Genomic DNA, 21,697 nt, shown 5'->3' on the forward strand with positions numbered 1-21,697 from the left:
CTCAGCCACCCTGGGCAGAAGGACAACATCTTGCTGTTTATTAGTATAATTTTTAAAGGTGCCTCATTGTATTTATTTGCTATGTGGTTAAACATTTATTATTTATATTTAATTTTCCCAGATTCAAAGGGGCATCACTAGTGGCGGAGTGTCTGCAGATTCTGTGCAGCTCCTTCACACACTTATTTATGTAACCTTGGCCTCCCCCGAGGGGCTCCCGTTTCGCTATGTGCCATCGGCCTCTTAATTGGCCTCACAGATCACGCCTTCTCCTCCAGCTCACCCAGCTCCCTGTGACTCGTAATTTCTAAGATATTAAATGTGCTTGAAACAAAAGAGTTCAGTGAATTAAAGCCAGGAAATTTCCTATCCCTCCTAAACCTCTGCTGCCAGTTCCCTCTCTGGGGCGATGATGGCCGGACTGGGGTCATCCGCGTTGGTCTGGAGGGCTCAGGGAAGGACCAGGCTGTGTCCTGAGCAGGGTGTGGACATCCCAGAAATTGCTGTGCCTGGATTTGCACCCAGCTGTGTCTTCTTGATAAGAGCATTTGGCACTAATTAGTCTCCAAGCAGCTGATTAACCCACGGGGATGTATGGAAGCTGTTTTTGCTATAAGATACTACAAGAGAGGCAGGACTCTCCTTGGGACTGCTTTGCACAGGCAGTCCAGCCCCCTGGGTGGACAGTGGGTGTGGGATGGGGGACACCCATCCTCTGCCTCTGAGCCACCCCAGAGCTCCCTCCCCACTCCTGAGCACTGTAACTCTCACCCAGCTAAAGATTTGGGTGCCAAACTTGTAGGGACAGCCAGGCTGGGCTTCCTACAGAGATAGACTCTGGGCTCTAAAAATGCAATTTCCGGAGACCAGGAACCCTCATTGGCATTTCCTGAGAAGTAAAACCACGTTGAGACCACAGCTTTGGATATTCCTTTTGTGACACCTTCCTGCCAATGCATCCCAAGCATCTTAGGAGCACATCTGACCCAAAGATGCTGCATTTCACTTCCAGCCACCACTCCTGATGCTTCACAAACAAATGAAAATGCACTTAAAACTATTAAACTTTATTTTAGACAATACAGATCCTGTAGCGAGGAGTTCCACATGTCAGCAACAAGGCAAAGACATCTGCACAACCCAGCCACGGGAGGTTTTCAGTAGGGTAACCAAACATCTGGGTGAAGGGGGCTGATAACCCCAGTACATTTTTACCCAGTTGCCAGCTGTTAGAGAAACTTTACTCCCATAGGTAAAGCTATTTCAACATTAATGGTTTTATACCTTCTCCTTAAATATATCACAGGTTATACTTGGAGATGGAGTTTGAGAGTAAACATTGTTATGCTGGAGCTGTCATCTGTGAGTAATCACAGACCTAATTGAAGCTGGCCAGCCTATTAAATAAACATTCTGCATAAACGAAGGAGCAAAGAAATACCCTTTAGTTTGGTAATAGTTGAAATGATGGCAACCAGTACCTGAATCAGGGACCAGGGAGATGGGGTTGGAGCAGCAGGAGAGCCAGGGAGGGAGGTTTTCCCCAGGCAGCTCACAGCAGTTTGCTGCAAAGCAGCAAGAACCAGAAAGCACCAGCAACCAGCTTTAGGAGGGAGAGCAAGGAGAGTGCTTCACTGGGGCAGAGTCCTGGCCAGGGCAGGCCTGGATTTTGGGCACTGCACTCTGGAGGAGTCTGGTTTTGTTGCATCCAGGCAAACATGACTTCCCACCACCTACTGTTGATAGCTGGGCTAAGGCTCACAAAATTGCCTAATAGAAATCATCCTCCCAGCATCAAATACTGCCTAATCACCCCACTGAAATGGGCAACAACACAATCTTGCAGCGTTTCTTGTGTTCCTTGGGGAACCACCTAATCCTCCCTGTTGTCTGCCAGTTTTTCCTCGTCCTTGAGAATTTCATGCCTAGAAAAGGCTTTGGAGAGCTTTCAGCAATTGCTGCTGGGGGCTCTCCTCTTGGGCAGTGCCAGGGTGGCACAGGGACGTCCCGGGCTGTGCTCTGGGGCTGGTAGTGCAGAGCAGGCAAATCTTCACCCAGGGAAGGTGGCAGCATCCTGGCCCTCCTCGCCCTCGGCAGCTGTGTGCGAGCGAGCGGCGCTGCCTCGCTGGGAGCTGAGCAGAAGAGGGTGATGCTCCGAAGAGACATGCTCCATTTCCCTCAAAGATGGTGCAGCCATGAGGACATTCCTCCTGCTGATGGCGTCCATGTGTCTCTGCCTTTTCACCGGAGCTGTGTTACACACCGGGATGAGGACGGAGCGTGCGTGCCCCTTCTGTTCCCCGAGCCACCCCTGCCTTTCCGGGGAGGACGGGGTGCCTGGCCTGCCGTGCTCAGTTTGAGAAAAACACTCTCCCAGTGATCAGTGCCTGCATGAAGTAGATGTATGGTTTCAATTCTGTCCTTGAGCCATGGATCATTTAATGTTGTCAACACATATACATCCTTCTCAAACATCCCACTGAGAATTTCTGGGGACTGTAGACAGCTTAAAGCTAGCGTTACAGCAGCAGCAGCAGCTTCATATTTGCTTTCAGAACTACGTGCATTTTTTAATACTAAAGCTTGTATAAATGCTGCTGAATATCTAAGCAACTTCTTCAAAGGGGCAGAGGCACACTAGCAGTAGAGAGCTGGTGGTGGAGCAGAAACAAGGCTTGGTGTTGGCTTATGGTTTCCCAGCAGCTGCTCAGAGATGATGTTTGAGGAGCCCTGAAGAAAGGCTGGGGTGGGACCTCCCAGCTCCGTGTGTGCTTGAGCATGTTTTCTTCCTGACCATCAGGGCACTTGGCATGTGCTGCCAAGCAGCCACTGCTGCTGCCTGCATTAAAAACCTTTTAGTGATGCATTTATTTCACCAGGGAGGCTTGCACTGACATCCTGCTTTGGAAAAAAAAAAAGGAGGATATGGCTCTGCCACCTTTTTATTGTTCCTTGTGTGTGAGGTCTGGATGTGCCTAGCACAGTGAGGTGCTAGATGCAATGAAGACACCCTGCCAGGTGAAGGGTACATCACAGGGCTGATTGAGGCACGGCTATAAAAGGGAAGACAAGGTGGCTCCTCACTGTAAGAAGGATTTCCCAGTCTTTCCCAGCTGGTGGAAATGGAGTTGCAGCTGGGTAAGGACCAGTATCTTCTGGTTTTGGGTGTTGCAGTGTCTCTGTGATGTCCCTCTGAGGTGTGCTGCTGTTGCATGGGAAGGACATCAAGCTCTGGCTGGGATGCCCACCACCCCAGCCTCAGTTTCCCCTGGGTAAAGAGCAGTGACCACCTCAGGGAGAAGGTCACCCTCCTCTTTTTAGCTGCCAGCTGCTCTCTTGGGTGCTGAGGGAAGAGACCAATGCCTGCTGGCTGGAGTGGGAGAACAGGAGGCTGTGGGTTTGCTGGAGAACCTGCACCAGGCTTCTCCTGAGAGGTATGGATGAACCTGGCTATCCAAAGGCTCCTTTGCCTTTGGGAATGCAGATGGGCTGTGGGTGAGGATGGCTCCCTGTGCATCCAGCATCTGGGGCTGGGGATGCAGGGCTCTGCTGCAGCCATGGGATGCAGCTGCTTCCTTCTTCCACTGAGAAAGGGCATTTCTGGGGGAGACACCAGCCTGAGCCACTGCCCTGGGCTGAGGGAGTTGTCACCTCTCCATCCCCCCTGCTGACACAGGGCCCTGCACAGTGCTACCTCCAAAGCACCTGGTCAGCTAAACTCCATTTACCATGTCTTTATTTATTATATTGGAGCCCAGGGTAATTACTTTATAACTCTGAACATTAAATATAATTTGTCTTGTTCCAGTAGGTCCAAATCTTTATGAATTTTATCTGATGCTTGCTCCCTTCAATTATCTGTCATCAGGAAAAGTTTACTGCTGCTGCAAAAATATCAATTTGCCAGAGGTTGCAATACATTTACTCCCCACCTCTGTAATTTAAAAACTTACATTCTATGATTAGAAAGAAAAATGGCTAATAGAAGAAATATTCATGCAAAATCGATACTGAATAAGATGCTGCCACCTTTTGGCTTAACCTAATTCTACATCTGGGGCCAAATTCATCCCTGGTGTAACTGTTCTCTTTTGGGAGAGTGGCTACAGCTGCCCAGGAGCTGGCTGGGAGGGATGGAACAGGATGGGGAGATGAAGCATGATCCCAGGGGCTCAGCCTCTGATTGTGAACGGGGTATGGGGAGCTCAGGCTGTGTGCTTTGCAGGGTCTGGTAAGAGGAAATTTTCCATAGCTGTGTGTCTCTAACAGAAGTTTCCTTCCTCCTCACCCAGAGCCACAGTGGAGGTTCCTGGCAGGCTTTTCTCTCCTTCCAGCCATCCAGGAGGTTCTTGGAGATACACCCTGGACACAGAGACCAGTCCTGGGCTATGGGCTCGTGGCCCTGCTGATGTTGTGGGAAAGGGGGACTGGGATGTGATGAGGCTCAGCACAAAGCTGAAGCTGTTTAACCAAGCTCTGAACGGGTGTGATGGCTCATCTGAGCTCGTAGGCAGCCTCCACCCTGGCTGACAGTGTGTACCACAGGGGGACTGGCAGCACTGTCAGTCCTGGGAGCTCCTGAATGCACTTATTCTTCAATGACACCTCACTGCGACGGGCCGTGGAGCCCGAGCGCTGCTGTGCTCTCAAAAGAAAACAAACCAGCATTTAATTTTCATAGCAAAGATATTCCAAAGTGCTACAGCAGAGCAATTGCAATGCTGCTCTCTCTCCTTGCCCAATGACACAGGGGTTTTTCAGCTGAATACCAGCCAGCACGTGATGAAAAGCTCTTAGGATTCTGCCACTGTGGGAATTCCAGCAGAACTTGCTATTTCTCTCATATCTTGCCCCTTTGTTTCCCCGAGTTCAGGGCAGAGTCTGAATTCGGTAATTGCCACCTGGATTTGCTTTGCTGTCTTCCCAAGGAACTTGTTTGAATAAATTGAATTGGCAATGCATTGTTCAGGCAGAAAGCATTGTGTCAGGAATAATGTAGGTATTTCCAGGCACTCTGTTACTGTTCTGAGCACACTGCCAGGGACAGCGAACCCAGGCAGGAGAGCTCCCTTTGAGCTGCTCCCTCTGCTTCCTCTTCCAAAAGAAGCACAGGGTTTTTTGGCTGGTTGCTCTGTGCTCTAAACCAAGAGCAGAAGGAGCTGTTGGAGCTTCCTCAGCACATGCAAAACCCCTCATCCATTGGGGAATTTTCATTTAATATATCCCTGTGGCTTGCACTTGTGTTTCCTTCACTAAAGCAGACCTGGGTGCAGCAGTCACCTTGTTCTCCATGGAGCACCTGAGCAGTCAGTGGCACAGATGCCAGCATTAGATTTGTGTCAGCAGGGCTCAGGGCAGTGTGGTGGGGACAGACAGCTCCTGGGGTGAACCCCCCTGAGAAGAACAGGGCATTAAGCTGCAGGGCTTTGCTGAGAGACCCCAAGAACTGGGTTAACTGAGGAAACTCAGCATTTGGGAGCTCAGGAGCCTAATCAAGGCACTAACCAGGTGCTGGGCAAGTTCCTTGGTTTTAGGGCTGCACTGGTGCTTCTAAGGTGGAAGTAATCTGAATATGTCAAGGTATAGAGTTTAAAGTTCCTCAGGGATATAGGCTCAACTGAATCCCTCCTAGCATGTCACAATAATAGTAAATATTTGCTATTTCAAGGAAAATATACTGGTGCACAGCTTTCCCTTTTCCACTGACTTACAGGCATGGCTTAGTGCTGGGTTAATGGCTGGACCTGATGAGATTAAAGGTCTTTGCCAGCCCAAAGAATTCTATGATTTAATGAAGAAGCTCTGTGTGAGAAATGAGCTCTCCTGCCTGCAGGTCCCTGTGGGGTGGGGGCACGGCCAGTGCACAGCACCAGGACAGACACTCCATCCAGGCACAACCATCACTGTGACACTGCCATCCCTCCCAGTGCCAGCAGGGACAGGAGCCCAGGACCCCACTGAGGAGAGCTGTAGCCGGTGGGAGATGGCACCACAACTCTGTAAACCTTACGCCTGCACTGGAATTTGGTGCCCAAATTCCCCAGGAGACGCAGGGGACACTCACAGGTGAGGGTCTCACCCCTGCTCCATGGCACAGGGCACCACCTCCTTCCTCGGCAGGGTCTTACAGAAGGGAGGGCTGCCCATTATTGAAGCTCCCCCCAAAGTCTCAGGGGGAGGGTTTCAGAGCCTGCGGGGTCAGGGGGTCCTGCAGCGGCCGTGGCCGCAGCGGTGACCCCGCTTAGCAGGGACGTGGTGCCACCTCGTGGCACGCGGCTCCGAGTGTCGCACGCCGCTGTCCCTGCGGGATGGACATCGGGAGCATCGCCTTGTCCTTTTCCTTTTGGCCCCCAAGCTCTGCCAAGGAACCTCCTGCCCATCCTCCCCTGCTGACCTGTAGAAGACCCACTCATCTCTACCAAAAATGGGTTTGGTCCCCTCCTGTGCTGACAGCATAAACCAAACCCCACTTATGAGAGTTCAGGTTTTGTTCTTAGTGCTACAAAACAGGAAGAAAGATGGGTTCATTTATCTAGATAAAAATAAGAATATTAAAGACAGTGCTGAGGTATGGCACTGTTACTAAATAATCTCAGCTGAAATACTTAAGGAATAGAGTCTTGGTTTTTAGTGAAATACTTTAGTTCAGAACCAGCAATGGAATGAATAAGGAGTATTTGGGGTCTAACTTCCCTTGCTAGTTGATGCTATCATGGTAGTGCTTAGGAAATTTGTGGCTCAGTAGTGCTGGACTGGGTTCTGTCATGCTGTTTGCAATATGGACTCAACAAAAAGACAATTGTTATTCCAGGAAATCTGCCATGGAGATTACAAATATTTTTCTCCTAAGTAAGACATTAGAGTTTGATCAGTGACTATAAATCACCGGATGAGGGATTTATTTCCCCTCTGCTATTAGAAAGGCTGTTGCAATGATTCCCACCCTTTGAGACAGCCTTTCAGAGGTACCCTCTGTACCCATCCCACTGCCAGCTTGGCTGCTCTCTGTGCCCTTCCCTTTTGGGTTGGGGCATTCCCAAACAGCAAAGCAAATGGATTAATTCTGCTGATTTTTTGTTCCCCATGTACAGATCTTTCCTGGGTGCTCTAAAAGGGAGTTGGAGACATAGTGGGTGTCAGAGTCAGTGGTAGATATGGTGGGGTTTCCCTCTAAAACACCAAACACGAGATTTTCCCCAGAGGGCCAAGAGCTGGAACTGGGAGCACTTTATCTCAGAAAATCATCTGACAATGCCAAGGGTTTTTTTTTTGTTGTTGGTTTTTTTTTTTTTTTTTTCATATAATCCAAGGAAATTATATAACATTCTTTACAGGCACCAAAAATTAGCCATCAGAGGTGGTCCTCCCTCGTTTATTTTGTAATTTAGGAAGAGGTTTTTAAAAAGAGACTGTTCTAGTGAGGAAGTGAGCTCTTGCTGGTACAAAGGTATCTGTGTAAATCTGGCAGCAGAATGGGGACTGCCAATGAGCCCATAGGCACTTAGCAAGGATTTTCCAAGGAGCCTAAGGGCTGATACACACTTGAAACTCAATGGGATTTAGGTGCCTAAATGCAGTAGGCTGCTTGGAAAATCCCAGCCTTTGAAGTTAAAGTAGGCACTGATTAAAAAAAAAAGGCTAAAACCCTTAAAATAATAAACATCAGACTAATGCCACCATGAAGGCAGTGGGTGCTCTGAGCTGTGCACCCAAAACAAGGCAGTGGCAGGTGGCCACAAAGGCAACCAAGAGCATGAAAAGCTCCATCCTTGGTGTTTCCTGCTCCTTCAGGAATTGCAGTAAGTTTTCTCCACATAATTTCCCTTTCTGATGGATGCCTCCCTGTGTGGGAATGACCCAGAATATTTGGCTGGGGACATATGTGTGAAGAAATGAGGAAAACATTTAAATTTTTTGTTTGTTTGTTTGTTTTTTGGTTGTTTTTTTTTTTTTTTTTTTTTTTTTTTTTTTTTGTGGAGAAGACTCTTAGGGCATTAAAAGTTGGAGAACTCATCTTCATTATTTCTCTTTAAAGTTAGTTATGAATTGAGAATGGCTCCGCTCATATTTCTCTTTTATTTGCTATCTCCCCAGGCTAAAGTGTTGTCTATTTATCTTACAGATTAGGTTACTTTTTATGGGGTTCCTGCTATTATATTTCACCTCTAACTTTGTTACTTTGTGTTTGCTATTAAATTACGTTGAATAAAATGGGCGGCTGAAGGACATTTTTCAGCTCCATCCTGAAATGAGGTTCTTAATCCTGTTTCTGGACCTGCCCCTGCAGCCCAGCCCACAGGGACAGAATCAGGTATGTAAGAAGGGCAGCAGGGGAGTGTTTGCATCAGCCACGGGCTCTGCAGGATGCAGCTGCAGCAGAGTCATGCCTGTAACGCCAGTCGCTTCATGTACAGTGATTTTGGAGGCATCTCTTTAGAAGCAGGTTCTAATAATATTGACATCATCACAAGATAAGATCCAGGACTAGTTAAATCACAGCCTCGCAACTCAGTGCTCCTTTGAGGATTAGAAGAAGTCGCTGAGCTGTCACTCTAAAGCTGATCATGGACTTGTTTAACTATGTCATCCCATAAGACAGCCCTTTCAATTATGTCAACCTGTCTGCTCTCCCTAGACTCTAATTTTAGAGCAGCAGTAGCTAATATTCTTGGAAAACTGATCCACCTCCACAGATCTCTCCTCTCTGTCTGCTGCTGTTAACAGAGTATCCTGTGGGGAGATCAGACTGCTTTCCTTCCCCTCCTGTAATAAACCTAATAAAAATAGGTACCATTAGGTTCCTTTGTGTGTGGTCTCTTTAAGACACTTATCTGAGCTGTGTAATGGAGATGTCATGTCTCCTCCACAGAGAGATCAGGCAGCATCACAGGGTCATTGCAATAAAAATAAAATCCAGTTTTAAGAGCCTGGTACAAAATTATGAGCTGAAAAGCAGGACATTGAGGTTGGAGTTCAGAGACCTGGAAAAGGCAAATGAGAGCTGGAGTCACCCAAATGTTAATGCCACAGCACTAGCTCTGCAGCTGGAGCAACAAGCAGGATGCAGGAGGACTGCAGGCAATGAGGTGGCCTTGGGGACATCAGGGGCAGGGACTCATCTGCGTCTTCTGGATGGTGTTGGGAGGAGTCTGGGGCACACAAGGCAGAGAGGAGGTGGATGGATGGACCTGGCTGTCTTGGCCATGGGGAGCTCTGTGCTGTGCTGTCATAACCCAGGTGCTGGAGAGGGGACAGACCCTTTCCTGAGAGATAGGATGGAAACACATCCCTGGCTCCCCAGCTGTGCTGTGCCAGTAGCTGGCAGTGATGCTGTGCAATGAATGTCCTCTTCTGAAGAGTTTCATCCCCTCTTTGGGATGCAATGTGGGTCCTGAGGCAGAGGAGGCTGATGTGCTGGGATGGACAGAGATGTGTAACACCCTGAAAAGAGGCAATCCCATGGACTGGAGGGAGAGGAAGGGAAAGACAAAGAGAAAATCGTGGGACATGGGGAAAAGCAATAGGCCTACTCCCATAAAAACTAGGAAGGAAGTAGAAGGGATGGATGGGGAAGAGGAGGCAGAGAGTCCATGCAGATGCAAGGGAGGGAGGGGATTGCCATCCATCCCACCCAGTGTCGCCATTCTGGTGGCAAAGGGGCCAGGCCTTCTCTTTGCAGATCAGTTACATAAAACCAACACTCCACAGGCTGCCAGGGAATGGTGCCTCCCCCAGGCTCCAGCAAGTTAGTTACACATAGCTTTCCTCTCACAAATCCATGTTGGCTGCCCCGAATCAAATTCTGCTTCTCAAGCAATTTCCCTTGCAAATTCCTCCCGAATCAGCCCTAACCCACCTATCCCCTTTGTCACTAAGCTAGCCAGCCTCTAATCACACACTGCACTGTGTGATCCTTTCCCAAGTAATACAGGGTTTGGCACTTTCCTCTGGTTCTCAGCAGCCTAACCTGTCAGGAGCAACCTTCTAAAAATATCACTAAAGACCTCAGCTAATTTCTAATCCTCATTTCTATTAAGATGCCTGCCTGTACTATGTGGGTTCCCAGACTTGGGATTTACAGTCTTCGTTAAGAGCATCTAATCTGCGCAGAGCCATTTCTGTTGTTATCCACAAGCAAACTCCTCCCTCCTCCACCATAAAACATGATCCCTGTGGCAGCAGCTCTCCCTGGCAGGGCACTCTCAGCCAGCCAGGGAAGACACCAACCTCTTCCTCTCTGCTTAGCTCACCCTGCTGTTTTTTTGGCAAGCCTTCCTGGGGAGATCATGGGGATCCCACTCCCCTCAAGCAGTGGGTAGGTGCTTTTTAGGGACAAAAGATCACCCTTCAAGCTCAGCAGGTCATGTGTGTTTTTTTGCACCTCCCAGCATTTTGAGTTGTACAAGGAAGCTGATGCATACTAGAGCCAAGTTCTTGGATAAGGTATTTATCCAAGTACCTTGGATAACTTGACTTTCTCTTACTATTTCATTTGGATATTTTCTCCTGTTTCTTCTTCCAAACTGCCAGAACCAACCAAGTCAGAAGAACAAAAGAAACGGGGGAGAGTGCCATACTCTGGCTGTTCCCTGCCCAGGGTGTTCCGGGGCAGGTTTTGGGTGCTCCCAGTATGGATGTGGCACAGCTGTCCCACAAGACCCTAGGCAGCAAACCCCACAGTGGAGGAGGTGAAATCAGAGTTTACCCTTCACAAACCTGTGGCAGAATGCAATGTTCTGTCAGCTCAGCTGTTCTGTGTAGTAAGGGTTTACACGAGAAATTTGGTGATTTTATGGGTTTAGGAGAGAAAATGAATTGAAGAGTGGGCAGAGTGTCTGGCTGATGACATGGCATAATTTAATCCAGCAGGACTGTGCTGTTGGGAAGTGCTCCAAGTGGGCTGGCTGCAAGCTGGCACCCACAGCAGCAGTCACACGAGTGCCACGTTGGTGGGTGGAGGAGTGGCACAGGCCACTCCTGGAGTTCAACAGCAGTGAGTGGCTGTACAGGCAGTCAGCACATGCAATCCCAAAGCTCCCCTTTGACCTCATGGCTCCACTCTGTGTCTGAGTCACACACCACAGCACAGTCAGGTGTTTTCCGGGCAGAGCAGGGTCAGAACAACACTTTGTCATTTCTCAATCCTGTAGCAAATGTCACAAAATCAACAGCCCTCCTCTGCTCTGTATGAAGCCAGCATTGTCACCCAACTCCAGAGATCCACATTTCTAAAATACACCTTGATCTCAAGGTGCCTGGTCAAGGTGAGACAAGCATTTAAAATAGAGACCAACGGGGAAAGTTTCTGGTCTCCATTACCAACACCTGCCACCTCCACACTGAACTCATCTCCTTACCCTGTTGCTCCAAGTGTTTTCTCATCCCAGTGCCTATCCCCATCCTTATTCTTATTTCCATCCCCATCCTCATCCCCATTCCCATCCCTATTTCCATTTCCCATTCCCAATCCCACTCCCCCCTTCCATCCACATTCTCACCCCCCATTTCGCATTTCCATTCCCATCCCCATTCCCTCTTCCCATCCCCATTTCCCATTTCCCACTCCCCATTTCCATTCCACATTTCCTGTTCCCCATTCCCCATTTCCCGCTGCCATTCCCATTCCCCATTTCCTGTTCCCATTCCCTATTCCCATTCCCCATTTCCCACTCCCATTCCCCATTCCCATTCCCCATTTCCTGTTCCCATTCCCTATTCCCATTCCCCATTTCCCACTCCCATTCCCCATTCCCATTCCCCATTTCCAGTTCCCATTCCCATTCCCATTCCCCATTTCCCACTCCCGTTCCCCATTTCACGCTCCCATTCCCCATCTCCCACTCCCGTTCCTCATTCCCCATCCCCATCCCCATTTCCAGTTCCTATTCCCCATTTCCCGATCCCATTCCCCATTTCAGACTCCTGTTCCCCATTCCTGTTTCCCATTCCCGTTCCCCATTCCTGTCCCCCGTCCCCCGGGCCCCCGTCCCAATCCCATCCCCAATCCAAATCCAATTCCAATCCCATCCCCATTCCCCATTCCCCATTCCCCATTCCCCGCTCCCACCCCCAGGCCCCGCCCCCTACCGTGACTCAGCCGCCCCCCGGCCTCCCATTGGCCCCGCCCGTGCCCGCGCGGCAGGCGGCGGGGGCGGCGGGGCAGGCCATTGGCTGCGGCGGCGGTGACGTCAGGGGGCGGCGGGAGCGTGACTCAGCAGGGCCGCGCTGACTCAGCGCTCCGCGCCGGTAAAGGCTCGGTGCGGGCTCCGCTCCGTGCCGCTGTCCCCGCTCCGCGCCGCTGTCCCCGCTCCGTGCCGCTGCTCCCGCTCCGTGTCGGGCCCCGCTCCGTGCCGCTGTCCCCGCTCCGTGTCGGGCCCCGCTCCGTGCCGCTGTCCCCGCTCCGTGCCGGGCCCCGCTCCGTGCCGCTGCTCCCACTCCGTGCCGCTGCTCCCGCTCCGTGTCGGGCCCGCTCCGTGCCGCTGTCCCCGCTCCGCGCCGCTGTCCCGCGGGCCATGGAGCTGCCGTGGCTGGGCCAGCACTGCTCCGAGCGCACCTGCAAGCAGCTGGGTGAGTGCGGGCCCGCACGGTGCCGCGCTGGCCCCGGGGCTGTCCGGGGGTAGTGGCGACACCAGAGCTGCTGCTCTGCTCCCCCCTCGGTGCGGATAGGGAAAGAGTGATAGCTGCTGTTCCTGCGCGTGTTAAGTTGCTCAGGAATGGTTTTCAAGGTTAAAAGAATTCCTGAAACTGGGCTTTGCGTTTGTACTTCAGCTCTAAGCTCCTGACTAATTGCTCACTGAGGTTTCTGCATTCGAGGAGCTCCTGATGTGCTTATGGCTTGTGTTTGTCTTACGCTGGGGATAAAAAGAGGAAAACTTACCACTCTTGCTCTTTTAGTTTTAATATTTCTGAAGAACGGTCTAATCTCTATAGAGATAATTGGATTGCAACTCGACAAAACTGCTTGAGAATTTATTTGTAGACTTCTGTGAGTAGTCTTAGAGTTGTTAGCTTTGTTCCATAAAAATGTTTTCTCTTTTATTCTTCTCCCAGATTTCCTTCCTCTGAAGTGTGATGCATGTGGGGAAGTCTTCTGTAAAGATCACATCCGTTACGATGAGCACAAGTGCAGCTCTGCCTACAAGAAAGTGAGTTCTGCCTGACGTCACCTACAGAATTCAGCTGAATTATGCCAAGTCATTGAATTGCTAAGTCATTTATAAGGGCTGCTCTGAAACTTCACCTGTGGTTTCAATAAAAGTGGATGGGAGAGCCTCAAGATGCAAGTTAATGATACATCTGGATTTCAAATATATAGAAACATGACATTTCAGAGGCCAGAACTGCTAGATTCTAGTTTTTTTTCATTTATAGTGCATTTTTCAGAGAGGAGTGCTTTATATTTCAAGTAATGTATTGTGGTTTAAAATTTTCTGGGGTCCAAGTCCTGTAAGTTGAAGAACATCAAACTTGAAACTACTGAAGAAGTAAATAGAACAAGTGGGTCCAAACTTTGATCTCTGGCCTGTACTTGGGCTTTGAAGTATTCAAAGGCTGTAATTCCAGAAAAGCCAAAAGGATATTTAAAGTCAACTTACCAAATACATTGCTACAAATTGGTTTGGCAAAGCATTTCTGTGTGGTTTTTGGATGGGGATTTGCAGTTACGGTTGTGAAGTGTATCTTTAAAAGCATTAGCAAAATAGGAACATGAAATATTTAGGAATATATTTCTATTATCTATGGGTAAGAGATGGGGAAGGACACAAAAATAGGGTTGGACTTGATTATCTTAAAGGTCTATTTCAATCTAAACAGTTCTTTAATTCTGTGGTGCTGATGTGTGCTGTGTATTCTTAGAATGTGCAGGTCCCAGTGTGTCCCCTCTGTAACACTCCTATCCCAGTGCAGAAGGGAGAAATCCCAGATATTGTGGTTGGAGCCCACATGGATAAAGACTGCAAATACAATCCAGCACAGCAAAAGCAGAAGGTAAGAAAACTGCTGCTGAAGTCTAAGCTGCCTTCCTGTGCCTTCAGTTTGGTCATGGCTCACAGAAAGCAAACACAGCCAACTTCCTGTCCTCTCTTACTCAGATCTTCACAAACAAATGCACCAAGCCAGGCTGCAAAAGAAAAGAGATGATGAAGGTGGTTTGTGAACAGTGTGGTGGCAGCTTCTGCATAAAACATCGGCATCCTCTGGATCACGACTGCAGAGGGAGCAGCCAGCCCATCTCCAAGGCAGGGTGAGCTGGACTGGGAATATTTCAGCTCAAGATGGGATCTCAGGGCTGGTATCAAGGCTTGGTGGGGAGCTTGGACTGACAGGGAATTCTGGAAACTACTGGTCATGTCAATAAAGTAACCATGATTTCCTCTTGCATCTCAGGCTGAATTTCTGGAATGTCAGCCTTAATTTCTGAGCCAAGAGAAAAAGCTTGTTAAATGTTATCCTGATTTTTCAAGCTTACCTGCATCAGTCTTTCCCAATTGAGAATATTTGCCAACTCAAGCACCCTTTGGGGTCTAGGTTGACATACTGGAATCCTAAAGCTCTGTCCAGCACCTTAAAGTAACCAAGAATAATCAATTCCCTGACAAACCAAGTTTGAACTTTATGTTAATAAAAAAAAAAAAATCTGTATTTTGCAGGCAGACATACCTTGACTGTTCTGTGCAGTAGGACTGTGAGATTTGTGTGACAGATGCAGATGATTAAACTGGATGGAAGAGTGAAAATGCAGAGTGCATAGATGCTGAGCTTGGTTGTGTTTGTTTGTAGATATGCAGCTCTGATGAGAGCATCTCATCCCTCCTTCAAGTCCCCAGGAGCAACTGGAGTGCCTTCTAATGGGAATTGTCAGCACAACAGGTATCAGCTGCACCAGGAGAAAAGAGAAACTAAAACCAGGCTGGGTGTCCACACGGTGTGGCAGTGCCACTGTCACACCTCTAACTGCTCCAGAGTTGGTGGGTGACCTGTAAATGGTGTTGGGAGTGCAGCAGAGGGGCTCTGACAGCACAGGTAAATCCCTGCTTCTCTACAGTGCAGTGATTAGAGTGGCCTCGTAGATAAAAGCATTAAGGCATCAAATTGTATCTGCAGGTTGGTCTCGCACCTGTTCAGTGGGTTTGGCCAAGTTCTGGGGAAATGGTGTGTCATCAGCCTGAGGAAAACACAGCAAGCACCTGAATTAAAATAAATGTGACTGAAAGTTCCAGTTGTGCAATCCTTACAGTGCATTCTTACGTCTTACAGGTGCAGATAGTAGAGGCTCATCGCATCTGGATCAAACCTTTAAAATAAAGTTAATATTTTTCCCCTCTCTTTAAATTTCTATGTAATTAACTTATTTTTGTCATTATTTTGTATGCATTCAATAAACTGTTACCCTTTCCAAGCCAATGTTATTTGTTCCTATAGTTGGAATAAGAGCTTTAATGCTATGAAAAATATTTTATGTAGGAAGTGAGATGATGGTGTTAGGTAGATTACAGTTGGTATGAAATACAGGTAGATTTGCTTAGGTCATGCCAAGCCAGAGCTAGGAATTTCCCAAAATGAAAATATGAAATACAAGCTACTGTCATATGTCTCAATCCTTTTGGAAGTGTTCTGGCTCTGCATGGCAAACAACATCTATGTGAAATTTCCTCTTGGTTTGTCATGGGAAGGCCTTTATTTATAAAGCCAAACCCCCTTTTTTACAGGACTTGTCCAAAGGCTAGTGCTCACAGAGGCACGTGCAGTATAATTCTTCTTCATGCATTGTCCCTTAGACAGAAATCTAGATTTGCAGGAATATATTTTGTGGTTTCAAGGTTAAAAGGAAGCCAGAGAAAGTAGCATTAACTGTGTCTTGTGTAATGAGAATAAGGCCAAAATACAGCATTGTTTAGGGAGGTTGCTCTTGCTGAAAAGCTTAAACAAGTGAAGTGAAGGCAGATAATGCTCCATCTATTATCCTGATCAGCTCTCTTGGCTCTTTAAAACTGCATGAGTATCCAGCTGCTTAGCTTGAGGCCTGAAATATTATAGGTTGATGAAATGGAAATGTGCTGTTAATGAACAATGCTAATTCCCCAGATGGGATCTAAGTAGACCTCTCATCCAGCTAATTGTGAGAAAAATGCCAGGGCTTTCTGATGGTGTCAGGGGGTCAGGACCTCAATTTCATGTGTCATTGAAGCCATTCCTCTGCGTGCTGGGGCTTCTGGGCTGCAGTGTTGGCTTAGGACTAGCTGGAGGGAAATTGCAGCCCCTTCAGTCCCCTGCAGCGCTGCTGAGGTGGGAGAAGCACTGTGCAGGGCAGTGCTGAGCTCCCTGACCTGGGAAAAATCATCTTTGCTGCTACTGTAAGAGATGGGAGTGCAGTTAGTGCATGTGCTTTGGACATCCTTGGGCGTGCTGCAGGTGTGCAAAGATTGTTGTGTCTCTTTTTGAACACTTGAATCCTTGGAGTGGGAATTCTGCCTGAGGAGGAAATGTGGATTTTTGGTGCCTCACAGGGACAGATGAAACAATCAATGCCTCCAGTCGCAGGCCTTGTCTAAGAAAGGACAGATGTTATTTCTGCTCAGCACAGAACAAGTATCTGTGCTATCCCATATTTATGTTTGGCCCAGTGTGATTTCTCATCCTGGAGAAGTTTTTGGAGCAGATCACAGCTAGCTGGCCAAACTGAACATGTAAAATAGATATGAGCTACACTGATCATTGCACATAATCTAATTTCTTGCAATCCTGCAGCTAAGATTGTGATTTGATGGTATCTGTAATACTGTGTTTAACCACAGGATGTCACAATAGGATATGCAATAACACAATCTATTTTAGGAAATCTAAACATAGAAAATATTCTTTGCTTATCCATATTGGAGCAAAAGCTCGAATTACTGCTTTAGTTTTAGGTACCGCCACCCTCTGATTATCCTGTGTGCGCCAACACCCTAACTCAGCCTTAGCACACTACTATATTTTATATACATTTTATTATTTTAGTATAATTTCTAACCAGCAGTGATGGCTGGGGGCACCTTGGTATGGGGAGGAGGGGAAGAGGAGGAAAGCAGAGGTTGTCCCTTCCCATCAGTGCCTGAAAAGGGATGTGTTTGCCAGCAGCATCTGCTCCCACATCCAGCATCTCAGCTGCTGCTGGGATCCAAGCAAAGGGAAACAAGTCTGTCTCAGGTTGTCCTGAAAATAATGTGTCATCTATGTGTGCGTATGTGGTAAAAATTCTGGCCTTTAAATTACCAAGGGGACTTGGAAAAGTTTGTGCATGGGGTATTTATGGAAAATGAAAACATGGAAACTGATCTGCTGCCTGGAAATTGTCCTCGGAGGTGTTTTCTGCATCTGTCAAACCACACCCTTGGCCTCTTCCAAGAGACCCCATCGGGACACGGGTAGTGCTGTGTCACACTTGAGGATCTTTCTGGATGTGGAGCCTTTAGGATCTGTGGGCTCAAAGGGATTGGAGCCTTTCTCCGGAGAGCCCCATCTCGCTGTGTCCCCAGCCCCATCTGGCGGTGTCCCCAGCCCCATCTGGCGGTGTCCCCAGCCCCATCTGGCGGTGTCCCCAGCCCCATCTCGGTGTCCCCAGCCCCATCTGGCGGTGTCCCCAGCCCCATCTCGGTGTCCCCAGCCCCATCTGGCGGTGTCCCCAGCCCCATCTCGGTGTCCCCAGCCCCATCTGGCGGTGTCCCCAGCCCCATCTCGGTGTCCAGGCCAGCCTGCCGTCGCCGGCTGCCTCGGGCAGCACCGGGCTGGCTCCCACCGGCCGTCCTGCAGTGCAGCCGGGGGCTGCCAGGACACGGGGACCCCTGCCAGGGTGCGAGTGGATCCCTGCCAGACCACGGAACAATCCGTGCCAGGCCCTGGGCAGTCCCAGCAGGATGCGGGTTGGTCCCTGCCAGACGCACGGCCGGGCCCCGATTTCGGGACTGTCCCAGGCAAGGGGCGGGCCCCGATTTCGGGACTGTCCCAGGCAAGGGGCGGGCCGCGGGCGGAGCTCGGCGCGGGAAGCTGACGCCATCCGCGCCGCCAGAAGCCGGCGGAGCGCTCTGCGGCACACGTGTTCCCGGTGGGCGCTTTAACTCCGAGCGGGGCTTGCTATTGGCCACCGGGATGATTGACGGCTCGGCAGCCAACCAGATATCGCTATTCTCCCCGCGTAGCCAATGAGAGGCAGGGGGCGGGCGGCGGCGCCAAGCGTGGGGCTCGGTTGAATGCGGCGGGCCGGCGGCTGCGGGCGGTGCGTGTGGGACGGGCGGGAGCGCAGCCCTGGCTGCCCCGGGGCGGCGGCGGCTCCTCCGCGGGTCCCCTGCCCGCACGGGGCTGCGGGAGGGCCGGGGAGGCTCGGCCCGGCACGGCCCGGCCCGGCCACATGCGCGGGAATAGCTGCGGCAAACCCGGGAGCTGGGATGTGAACCGGGATGTGTGTGCTGGGATGTGAACACGAGGTGTGTGTGCTGGGATGTGAATACGTGTGTGTGTGCTGGGGTGTGAACACGGGTGTGTGTGTGCTGGGATGTGAACACGTGTGTGTGTGTGTGTGCTGGGATGTGAACACGTGTGTGTGTGTGCTGGGATGTGAACACGTGTGTGTGTGTGCTGGGATGTGAACACGGGCTGTGTGTGCTGGGATGTGAACACGGGTGTGTGTGTGCTGGGATGTGAACACGGGTGTGTGTGTGCTGGGATGTGAACACGGGTGTGTGTGCTGGGATGTGAACACGTGTGTGTGTGCTGGGGTGTGAACATGGGTGTGTGTGTGCTGGGATGTGAACACGTGTGTGTGTGTGCTGGGATGTGAACACGGGTGTGTGTGTGCCGGGATGTGAACATGGGCTGTGTGTGCTGGGATGTGAACACGTGTGTGTGTGTGCTGGGATGTGAACACGTGTGTGTGTGCTGGGATGTGAACACGTGTGTGTGTGTGCTGGGATGTGAACCGGGATGTGTGTGCTGGGATGTGAACACGAGGTGTGTGTGCTGGGATGTGAATACGTGTGTGTGTGCTGGGGTGTGAACACGGGTGTGTGTGTGCTGGGATGTGAACACGTGTGTGTGTGTGTGTGCTGGGATGTGAACACGTGTGTGTGTGCTGGATGTGAACACGTGTGTGTGTGTGCTGGGATGTGAACACGGGCTGTGTGTGCTGGGATGTGAACACGTGTGTGTGTGTGTGTGCTGGGATGTGAACACGTGTGTGTGTGCTGGGGTGTGAACATGGGTGTGTGTGTGCTGGGATGTGAACACGTGTGTGTGTGTGCTGGGATGTGAACACGTGTGTGTGTGTGCTGGGATGTGAACACGTGTGTGTGTGTTGAGATATGAACACGTGTGTGTGTGCTGGGGTGTGAACACGTGTGTGTGTGCTGGGATGTGAACACGTGTGTGTGTGTGCTGGGATGTGAACACGTGTGTGTGTGTGCTGGGATGTGAACACGGGCTGTGTGTGCTGGGATGTGAACACGGGCTGTGTGTGCTGGGATGTGAACACGGGTGTGTGTGTGCTGGGGTGTGAACACGGGTGTGTGTGTGCTGGGATGTGAACACGGGTGTGTGTGTGCTGGGATGTGAACACGGGTGTGTGTGTGCCGGGATGTGAACATGGGCTGTGTGTGCTGGGATGTGAACACGTGTGTGTGCTGGGATGTGAACATGGGCTGTGTGTGCTGGGATGTGAACACGTGTGTGTGTGCTGGGATGTGAACACGTGTGTGTGTGTGCTGGGATGTGAACACGGGCGGTGTGTGTGCTGGGATGTGAACACGTGTGTGTGTGTGCTGGGATGTGAACACGGGTGTGTGTGCTGGGATGTGAACACGGGTGTGTGTGTGCTGGGGTGTGAACACGGGTGTGTGTGTGCTGGGATGTGAACACGGGTGTGTGTGCTGGGATGTGAACATGGGCTGTGTGTGCTGGGATGTGAACACGGGTGTGTGTGTGCTGGGGTGTGAACCCGGGCTGTGTGTGCTGGGATGTGAACATGGGCTGTGTGTGCTGGGATGTGAACACGGGTGTGTGTGTGCTGGGGTGTGAACACGTGTGTGTGTGTGCTGGGGTGTGAACCCGGGTGTGTGTTGGGAAGCGAATCCAGGTTGGGAAGCTTTTTTATATTAAATCCGGGGTCCTGAGCAGGGGCTGGCCGTGGGCTGGGTGCCCTCCTGGGCAGGGCACGGCTGTGCCACACATGTGCCAGGCCTGGCTACGCTGTCACCGTGGTGCCAAATCCCTCCTTTGGCAGCTCCTGCTCTATTGGGAACCTCCTGATGTGGGCTGGTGTGTTGTTTTCTATTTCAGTGTGTGTTTCAAGGTCAATATTTGTGATTGAGCTGAAGTTTGCCTGTGCAGTGAAGCTGACACGGAAAGTGACAGTGTTGGGGCAGCTGGGTAAAGCCACTTAAATCAGGTGTTCTGGCAGAGAAACTGTACGGAGTTACAACTAGACCTGTTTTCAGAACCAGGTGCAGTGTTGTCTGCAACTCCTGTTCATTTTCACCCTAAAATTAGAGATAAAGCTAGTGAGAGAATTCTTCAAGCATAGTTTTATTCCATTAACCTATATGAAAACAGAAAAGCTTGCAGTTTAACCAGAACTAGTGGTATATAATTGTTTAGTAATCAAATAGCCTTCCTTTTTGCTTGTGAGTGCACACATGTGCATATCAATGAGATGACTGATGGTCATGGGAATGTATTTTGAGATGATGGTGTTATCTGAGGTAGACAGTTGATCAAACAGTTCAGTGTGGTGTGTTCTAACCTGCAGAAAGCACAGCCTAAGTTATGGGGAATTCCTACCAGGAATAGCACTGAGTAATTTTCCACAACAGGGCCTCAGAGGACAAAAGGTGTGGGCATTCCTACAGGGGATTGGCATTTGAGTTTTACAGTACCTTTACTACAATGCATTCCTAAAGGACATGCAAAAATTCTCCAAAATGAATCAAGTTTCAGTGCAGACATACATTTCATAGTGAGGTAGTCACAAATCATTACCGTACCAGTGCAGTTGTAGTATAGCTGTCTGTATATGAGACTGATATTTAATACTAAAAAAAGGTTCTAACTGCAGTTTGGTGGTTTCTGTTACAGAATAGCATTTTAGAATGCCGAAAATGATTGTGGAAAAAAAAGAAAAGAAGGCAGAAAAAAGAAAAAAGATGAAGAAACATGTGGCCCAAAAGGATGAGCTGGAATTGGAAACAAAACCGAAGAAGAAGAAGCAAAAGCTGCAGGTTTGGCTCTTTAATTCAATACAAAATGGATTTGTTGTTGCTGTAGATTCTGTTCTGAACACGAGTTGGATTCAGTTGCAGTGATTCCTTGGATGCAGTATATATACACCTAGAGTGAAAGCCAAAAGGAAAAGATAAATTGAGCCAGTTCTGGGTGCATTTGTAGCAGGCAGAGACGTGACCTCTGTTTGTTTTAGGTGTTTCTGAAAAACAGAGAATCCATGTGGGTGAGAGGTGAACCAAGTGAGGAGCTGTCATATGGCAATCTCAGTGGAGCTTCAGTCTTCATGTGATCCTGAGTGCCTGGGAAAACATGAAAGATGTTTTCTTGCAAATTCTCCTGGTTTTTGGACAGAATGTCAAGTGGCCAGAAGGTGTCAGCAGTCTCTTTGTATTCCTGAATGTTTTATGAATTATTTTATGAGAATAAAATTAGCAATCTCAATGTA

The 21,697-nt window shown here is 49.4% G+C and overlaps 2 protein-coding genes and 1 long non-coding RNA gene across 13 annotated transcripts in view; 2 read left to right on the forward strand and 1 right to left on the reverse strand.

The window, feature by feature from the left end:
• Positions 1 to 1,051: 1,051 nt before the first annotated feature.
• Positions 1,052 to 12,226, reverse strand: LOC146766068 (uncharacterized). Its single transcript, XR_014958517.1, has 2 exons — positions 12,088 to 12,226; positions 1,052 to 11,144 (listed from the first exon to the last, which is right to left on the reverse strand). It is a non-coding gene; the product is annotated as an uncharacterized LOC146766068 (long non-coding RNA).
• ZFAND2A (zinc finger AN1-type containing 2A) lies at positions 12,180 to 21,249 on the forward strand. Of its 9 annotated transcripts, XM_085592224.1 has the most exons (8): positions 12,265 to 12,302; positions 12,339 to 12,368; positions 12,495 to 12,567; positions 13,051 to 13,145; positions 13,858 to 13,989; positions 14,094 to 14,245; positions 14,782 to 15,024; positions 15,259 to 15,400. In XM_085592224.1, the coding sequence occupies exons 3-7, from the start codon at positions 12,513 to 12,515 to the stop codon at positions 14,975 to 14,977; spliced, it is 630 nt and encodes a 209-aa protein (XP_085448350.1). In that variant the 5' UTR covers positions 12,265 to 12,302; positions 12,339 to 12,368; positions 12,495 to 12,512; the 3' UTR covers positions 14,978 to 15,024; positions 15,259 to 15,400. The 9 variants fall into 9 exon arrangements, with proteins under 9 accessions (XP_085448349.1, XP_085448350.1, XP_085448348.1 ...); XM_085592223.1 differs by lacking the exon at positions 12,339 to 12,368 and having other exon boundaries at positions 12,180 to 12,313; XM_085592222.1 differs by lacking the exon at positions 12,339 to 12,368 and having other exon boundaries at positions 12,268 to 12,294; positions 12,476 to 12,567.
• The window catches only part of CHLSN (cholesin), a 123,572-nt gene continuing 119,894 nt past the window's right edge, over positions 18,020 to 21,697 (forward strand). Inside the window, exons 1-2 of one of the 3 annotated variants that reach the window (XM_077786883.2) lie at positions 18,020 to 18,085; positions 21,106 to 21,248. In XM_077786883.2, the coding sequence (XP_077643009.1) occupies positions 21,120 to 21,248 (129 nt within the window). In that variant the 5' untranslated portion in view covers positions 18,020 to 18,085; positions 21,106 to 21,119. Of the gene's footprint in view, positions 18,086 to 18,202; positions 18,465 to 21,105; positions 21,249 to 21,697 lie in introns of those variants that run through there. The other 2 variants (XM_085592230.1, XM_077786882.2) reach the window with 2 other exon arrangements.

This window comes from Lonchura striata, chromosome 14 (genome assembly GCF_050655825.1).
Source record: "Lonchura striata isolate lonStrDom1 chromosome 14, ASM5065582v1, whole genome shotgun sequence".
Classification (NCBI taxonomy): Eukaryota; Metazoa; Chordata; class Aves; order Passeriformes; family Estrildidae; genus Lonchura; species Lonchura striata.

Excerpts from the sequence above, each read along its gene's own strand:
- ZFAND2A (XM_085592223.1), top strand. The coding sequence starts at position 12,513 with ATGGAGCTGCCGTGGCTGGGCCAGCACTGCTCCGAGCGCACCTGCAAG. Across the intron at positions 12,568-13,050 it reads GCGCACCTGCAAGCAGCTGG|ATTTCCTTCCTCTGAAGTGT; the intron begins GTGAGTGCGGGC and ends TTCTTCTCCCAG. Across the intron at positions 13,146-13,857 it reads GCAGCTCTGCCTACAAGAAA|AATGTGCAGGTCCCAGTGTG; the intron begins GTGAGTTCTGCC and ends GTGTATTCTTAG.